The sequence below is a fragment of the Oryza glaberrima genome, chromosome 7 (genome assembly GCF_000147395.1).
Source record: "Oryza glaberrima chromosome 7, OglaRS2, whole genome shotgun sequence".
NCBI classification, from domain to species: Eukaryota; Viridiplantae; Streptophyta; class Magnoliopsida; order Poales; family Poaceae; genus Oryza; species Oryza glaberrima.
The window spans coordinates 24,114,463-24,122,289 of NC_068332.1; the positions used below are offsets into that span (position 1 = coordinate 24,114,463).

The following is a 7,827-nucleotide window of genomic DNA, read 5'->3' on the forward strand; positions in this document are numbered from 1 at the left end:
TATGGTCGTGTTACTCGTGTAACCATGTACTGTTAGGACTGTAAATATCACAGGCTGAAAACACGAAAGGCCATTAACACAAGAATGCCAAAACGAGAAAAGGTTCACTTTAGATCCCTCGTCTTGTCGTCGAGTTTCAAAAACATCATAAACCATAAAACCGGATTCAAGTATCCCCTCACTTAAAAAATATCAGTGCACACGAGATACATGCCTTGGGGACCTCGTGTGCACTAGTTTCCGAGTGTGGACGTAAAGTGAACTTTTTTCCCGAAACGATGATCACAAGGGCCCATGGGCCTATGTACTTTGCTTCCACGGCCCAGGACATCACGGTCTACTACCATCATCAATGGCGGGAAAAGCATGGGAGAAATGGAGGGAAAACGAGCTCCCATTCCCCACCCAGAGGCCGCCGCCGCCACTGCGGAGCGGAGCTTTTTTTTCGCGTACACGCAGAAGGATTGCATGTTAATATATTAGAAGAAAAGAGTTATAGTTACACGACGCAATCAGCCAGACCGGCTTATGCTAGGGGAAAGGAAAAAAAACAAAATAAAAATACTGAAGCTTAGAAAAAACTACGGCGGCTAAACACAAACTCTAAGTAATGGGAAGGGGCCAAGCCACGCTACACTAGTTTCCGTGTGTGGACGTAAAGTGACGATGTCCTCGCCGTCTCCCGCCGCCGCTGGCGCCTACGCGTCCCTGTCCTTCCCAATGGAGCTCTGCTGCCAAGCACAAGAATCTCTACAAGAGCACAGGCTCATATATGCAGGGAATTTTCCTTCCTTTTTGTTTTTTTTTTTCAGTTTCTTCAGAAAGGTTAACAGGTTTTGTAGCGGATCTATCGTTGCTTTCTGACTTACTGTTTCTCTGAACAGTGAACACTGAAGCTTTGGTTCCTCTGCTGGATTTCATGTAGATGAAGGTGTGAAGGCGAGATATTGGATCAACCCCGATAAGAAGGTACTGGAGATCCTGCATGCTGAATTCAGGTCCAAGCAGGAAATGGCTCTGCTGCTTTGCCAAAACCTCATCACTATTTAAGCTCTCCACTCTAGATGTTCAGGGTTACAGAGGCGCGTTGTGGCAATCTAGTTTGGCACATGAGAGCACCGACAAAGGTTAAGTTCTTTATGTGGTTGGCAGAAAAAGGCCGTTGCCTAACGGCCGACAACCTGAGCAAGCGCGGATGGCCACACCATCAAACATGCTCACTATGCACCAGCAGCGACGAGGACTGTGAGCATCTCTTTGTTTCCTGCCCGTACACCACCAGAGTATGGAGGATGATCAAGGGTTGGGCTGGAATTGGCATCCAACTGCCGGCTGAAGCAGGGTTGGAACTAGGGGAATGGTGGCTCTTGGCACGGCAAGGAGTTCAGACTAGCTGCAGGGACGCTTTTGACACGCTAGTTTTGCTTGTCTGTTGGATGGTTTGGAAGGAGAGAAACGCACGTGTTTTCCAGAGTCAGAGTCGGACAGCGGGTAGCCTCTTTGCTTTGATTAAAGAGGAGGTTGTGGTCTGGAAAGAAGCCGGGGTTTTCAAAGTTTTAGGAGAGTAACAACAGCATGATGTAATTGTTTTTTCTTTCGGGAAGTTGCCCTTGTGACAACATCCTTTTACTTCGATAGCCTCTTGTCGAAGTTGGAACCTTGTAAATATGTACATACCCCTTTCTTAAGTAAATTTGGTCCGCCTATCTTAGGCCGGCCCGGCTAAAAAAAAGATGTTCAGGGTTCTGCAGATATCTAGCGCTGGAAAGCAAAGAATATACCAAGTAGTACAATCCTAACATGCTACATTGTGTTAAAAACAAAAACTATATCTGTAGAATTGAATTGTATAGCAGAATTTACATAAATTATAATCTTAGTTCAAACTAAATATTAATACCAAGGGATATTGTCCAAACTGATCAAAATGTTCATTATAGTAACGCCTGATTTTCAGTACGACTTGCCTGAACCTCACACTAACTGATCAAAATGTGCATTCATGACTAAACAAAGAAGAGGCTGCTCTCTGTTGCTCAGCCATTCAACAAAGAGGTCGGCTGATCAAGAGTTGTCTTATTGCAACCAGCCAATCTTATAGATATTCTCTTATCGTTTTATGCATATATATGTACGGCACAAAGTTATTTAGTGAGGTAAAATCTGATCCTAGAAATTGGGGAAGATAGTTTTTAGATGAGTTGATGTTATAGTTTTTATATGAGTTGATGTCACTATATCATATACAATTTGAAACCATAACTGAATGTAATATTTCAATCCGTAATTAATTGTCCTTCTATGCTCTTTTTGTTTGAGAATTTGAGAAGTCAGATTCCTTTGGGTGTGCGCAAACGCGCCTCATAATCTAATGTTGACCAGTAGGCAGTATTCATGTTAATCAATATATAATAGGCTGGTTGGGCTCATATGTTTGCACTTTTGGCTAGCAGCTTTTTTTTTCTAGAGAAGGGTATGTTTTACCCCGCCTCTACATCCAACCGGATATATACGGCCATCAAAATAGGAAACTTAGCCTCGCAAACAACCCAATCTGAAATTCGCTCATATGGAGATTTAAACTCAGAATCTTGGGGACTATTCAGGTCACTGTAACCACTAGGCTACATGCCTTTTCGTCCGCTGTCGATAATATCATGAGTAAAGCAGCACCATCAATGCCCAGTACAAGCCTACAAGGTAATTTTATCGTCAATACAAGTGTCAGAAACCATATAATGCTCACCAATTTGTGGTTTTTCCTTTTAGACAAACTGATATTTTGGTTTCTTACCGCAGAAATGGGGCAGACCAATATCCTCTGCAAATTTTATTCACAATCTGCCTAATTTCTATATCCACTGTTCATTCATTCTTCTTACTGCACAATAATCATTTATACAAATAAATATGTAGTAGCTTTTTTATGTTCCTGCAATATTTGAATAGATGAGTGTAAAGGAATATGTTTATTCTTTGCAGCAGGCAGCTAACCACCGTTACATCTTGATTAGTAAAAAATATTGCTTTGTGCGCATTTAGCATATTTTTTTTTGAAATCTATGAGCCATTTATTAGGTTTTTGGGCAGCACATGCTTTTCATGTTAGATTTCAGAGCAAAATTGATGGAATGCTACAGGTTGAAAAATAAATAAGGAGTGGAACAGACTGCATGGGATGGAGGTCACCAATGTTGGCATCAATTGAAGCTGCCTAACAAATAAGTAAAAATATGTAGTGCAAACCTTATATAATGTAAACCTGAAAATTACTGTAGAATTAAAAATTGAATGTCCGGTTCACGTCACCCTGAGTAAACTTTTACTCCCAGTTTTAACCATGAGTAAAGGTTTTGTTGGGATTAAAAGTTTTACTCAGGATGACGTGGATACATCACAGACGTCCATTTTTGGATCCTACGAGAGTTTCCCGGTTTGCACTACATATAAGGTTGCAATACATATTTTTCCAACAAATAATTTGTTGTATTTCACAACAGTTATGAACTGGTCTATTGTGACATAGTTCTAGCAATTTTAAAGATTTCTTTTGCTATGGTGTAACCTGTAATTTTTTATTTTATCTTCTCAACTAAATGCTATTCCATTAGAGGATTTGTTTATTCAAATATCTTAAATATATATTTTTTCATCATATACTCTACAAATGGTGTTATTGATGAAGCAATAGAAAAACATTAAGTGATGTTTGTTTATGCATGTAGAAAAATAAGAACCATCTTACAAAGTATTCACATCAACAAGGTACAGAAATTACTCCCTCTTGATCGAGAATTGAACTACACAACTAAAAGCTACCCAAGTTTGTGACAGTTATAATAATAATAAAATGAACATGGATGTTGACATATATAAACATTTTTATGCATGCTTACTAAATATCGCCGTAGCGTTAGCACGGCCCTGCTACTAGTAACTAAAAGTACTTTTTTTAGGGACAAAGGGCTTAATTACAATGACAGATTTATTACAATACTTTACTATCCAAGTTTGCCGTACCTAGGTTTAGTAAGCCACAGGTTTTTAGTCACTCTTGGCCGACTCGATAAAACAGAAGAGTTATCACTTTAGTCCGGCAGGCAAAGTCGACCAAGTCACATTTACTGAGATTAACGCAAAATCAGTCTTTATTTCTTGAGTATCATAGCCATGGATTTTCTCCTTGAAGGAAACATAATGCTGGTCGAAACTGGATGGAAACGCACCCACTTTGAACTTCAAATCTATGAAAGAATCCCTCATTACAGCAACCACCGACCTCTTTAAATCACGTGACTCACTGATGACACCATCAAAGAGACGGATTTCCTTATCCAAGTCACTGGTTAAACAACCGAGCAACAAATTGAAACTGCTTTGCACTTCTGATATAAGAATCTCTACGGTGGCCTCAGCTGAACAATAAAAACGTGATAAAGTTATGTCAACTGCACCGTAATCGCCAGGGATGCAAATTGTATCTGGCCGATTCCATAGGCCTGCAGGGCCTATCATTGATGCACCATCAATCAGCTGTAGGTCATCTTTTTCTTGTTCACCTGTCTTGATCCTCATGTCATATTCAATTAGAGCATAGTCCATCATGTCTATTCCTCGGTTAGGGCCTTCCATGTTGATGAGCGAACCCTACAAAATTATTATATTTAGTTGCTCTTCTTATAAAAGTAAGAAATATCTAAAGGTGGATGCTTCCTTATGTTGTTTCACTTGTAACAGCATTTACTTGAAAGGAATATTTTTACAACTACCAAGATCTTCATCATGTATCAAACAAAAGAAAAAAAAATTTATGTAGGGTACTAAGCAACAACAACGTGTCCAAAACTATTTAACATGATTTTTCTTTGGAATACATGTGTTCCTTAGTTTCATAATTTAAACCTGTTCTCATAGTAAATCATCATTTCATAATATAGAGTACACTCCCTATGTAAGGTGCGTTTTGGAAGGAGAAATTCTTGAAAAGTAGAATTTTGACCTTTAATTTCTCTATCAATATATCACCAATTGCAATAAAATTAACATCTTAAAAGTAATTCGAGTACCAATAATTTGACGATTTTTGCCAAAACTCATGAAGTATGAATTTTCCAAATCAAAATACACAATGATATTTCTAGATAAGTCGGATGTGTACCTGCTCCACAATGATGGGATCATCCCTGCTACAGTTGACAATATAATTAAGCAACGGATCCAGATCATCCCGCACAGCTATGTATCCATACAACTCTACTGAACCACCATCCAGTGTAATTTTAGCCAACTCCAATGATAAAATTTGCAGCATGCGGCAATGAACATGTGACATGCAAGTTCCATTACTGCGAATGACACAATTTGTGGGATTCGAAAACCTCATTGCCTCCAACCGAGCTTCAAAAAAAGTAAAGTCATAATGTAAGTTTGTGACCGGAAATTAATACAGTGAACAAACACTTGACATTTGAAAAGTACATGTGATATTTGATGATTATATGGCCTTATTGGATTTTTTTTTCCTTTTCATCTACAAAATAGAAACAACCTATGTTCTTTTTACTAGGAGAGCAACATCTATCCTAGTATCAACTACAAGAAAAAAAAAAACTCAAGGGCAGACTACCTCTTCAGAAAGCCAGGTATATTCTTTCCTGTACCAGCCTTTTACCTCTACAGAAAACCACGTGTTTTGGGAAGTGGTCTACATTTTGGAAACTGGCAACCCGCTCCTCATATTAAACAGGGGCATTTGAATGTTTGGTTGGCCCCTTGAACACCTAGTAGTCCTTTAGGTTATATATAGTATGTGAACTGCCTGAGTACTTTCTGTTATTGCTTGTTGTTGCTCCCTGCATGCTTGGAAAACTTGTACTATTACTGACAGTTTGTGGCTGCATGTATGGAGAATTTAAACCTAATGGCAATTACAACAGTGTGGATGCCATATTTAGATTATTATTTGCACTTATAGTTGTCATTTTCTTGTGTATTCTGCTATTGAAATACATGCTCAAAGGCTGTGTGATCACCGTGTTGCAAAGTTCAGGGATAAAGTACTTTGGACATTTATGTAATTATAAATGGCATGGAATAAGGTCCTAGTCCATGTCATCAGAACTCTGCATGCAACCTCAGTCCCTCCCATCAGGCTGTGGCGCAGATTGCTATGTATGCAAATGGTGCTAAGCTGAAGGGCCAGTAAAAGTAAAGTACAAGGCTTGGGGTGGAAGTGTTACTCTCATCCACGTTTAAGGACCTCCAGTACAATTATCTCATAGCTGAAAAGAGTGTAAGGCGGGTAAAATTTTGGCAGTGCTGCATAGCATCACATATACAATGATCTCAAGGATCACAATAAAATATGTATAGTTACAAGATATGGAAAGAGATTCGTTATGTTCAAGGAAACAAATTATCTCTAATAAAAAATACTATAGCAAATAAAGATAGAGAAAAGATAGCTTACTCTCATTACGGTCTGCAATATGAAACTCCTTTTTCCACGGTGTATCCATGATGTCCCTATATATAGAGCCATCACGGTGTCTACTTTTTGGAAGTATGTTGTTCACAGTATATTCTTCAGGATCAAGAACTTCGTCCTCCTCAACATGTTCCTCCGTTTCACTCCTTCGATCATCCTCATCACAGCCATCCTGCTTCGCACTTTGCCCCAGTACATCGTATTTGATGTATGAAACCTCTGAGGACGCCGCATCTCTATTACTTTTCTCATCTCCAGCTCTAGCCTCCAAGATTGTGCCCCTGGTGTCAATGGTTTTCATACCTTGAGTGATCGCAGTATGCTTCTTTTCCTGGGATGGAAGTCGCCTGTATGACTCGTCGCCTTTTACTCGACTGATGGTGGTCATGTTCCGAGGTTCCCAAGGAAATCTATCATTAATTGAGAGAATGAAAAACCAATATCAACAACTAAAATAAATAAGACGGTACCATCAGTCAGGATTGAGATCGATTATCTAACCCTGAAATCGATAATCGATTTCTAAATTTTTTTTCTCGATCTCCTTTGTCTTTGTTTCGAGTTAGTTTAAAGAAACTTATTTTCCACATCTACCTTCAAACAAATGAAAACAAAACCCAAAGTTTTTTTTTTTTTTTTGCGAGGAAAACAAAACCCAAAGTTGATCGCAGATCCAAAAACTGTGGCAAAAGACGCAAACTTTAGCATCAGAACAAGGAAAAAAAACACATGCCCAAAAAATCTGTCTATGAAAATCATGCCAAAACTGTAGTAATAACCACGTAAAGGCGCAGACTTTAGCATCGATCAGCACAAGAAAACACACCGGGAAACACGACGGACGACAGGTCCTCCTCGAGCAAGCAATGGTGACCACCACCACCAGCTAGCCGCTGCAGATGCCATGAGAGAGGGAGAAGAGATGAGGCGGTGCATCGGGGCAGGAGATAAGGTGGCGGCGTTAGAGCGTCGGAGCAGACGCGGAAAGCGGCGGAGAATTCGCATCTGGGCGGCGGCGGGGGTTAGGGGGAATAGCCGTGCTGTGGCTGCGTGGGGGATTTCTGTCATCATCAGAAACGGGCATCATGTGGATGGACATAATTGCCCCTGGTTGGACGTGGTAAGTTAAGTCTATTTTACCTCTCTCAACTCTTGCCCTTGGTGGTATGACGTCCCTGAAAAGGTGGTTCGAGGATGTTTTTTATCCCGACGACAAGTTGAGGAACCTTCGATGTACTTTTTCCTAGAAGATAGAGCAAATCAATCTGATGGGCCGAATTGGAGGCCCATATCCGTGCAAACCCAAGGTGACGATATTATCAGCCCAATATTGTACACGA

At 39.9% G+C, this 7,827-nt stretch overlaps 1 protein-coding gene across 1 annotated transcript; it reads right to left on the bottom strand.

Moving 5' to 3' along the window:
• Positions 1-3,801: 3,801 nt before the first annotated feature.
• On the bottom strand, positions 3,802-7,558 carry LOC127779179 (uncharacterized). The gene is made up of 4 exons (XM_052305897.1): positions 7,314-7,558; positions 6,470-6,897; positions 5,159-5,397; positions 3,802-4,647 (listed from the first exon to the last, which is right to left on the bottom strand). Exons 1-4 carry the CDS (start codon positions 7,556-7,558, stop codon positions 4,084-4,086), a joined length of 1,476 nt encoding a protein of 491 aa, XP_052161857.1. The 3' UTR covers positions 3,802-4,083.
• Positions 7,559-7,827: the final 269 nt, after the last annotated feature.

Excerpts from the sequence above, each read along its gene's own strand:
- LOC127779179 (XM_052305897.1), bottom strand. The coding sequence starts at position 7,558 with ATGATGACAGAAATCCCCCACGCAGCCACAGCACGGCTATTCCCCCTA. Across the intron at positions 6,898-7,313 it reads GTCGTCCGTCGTGTTTCCCG|ATTTCCTTGGGAACCTCGGA; the intron begins GTGTGTTTTCTT and ends AATTAATGATAG. Across the intron at positions 4,648-5,158 it reads ATCCCATCATTGTGGAGCAG|GGTTCGCTCATCAACATGGA; the intron begins GTACACATCCGA and ends ATAATTTTGTAG.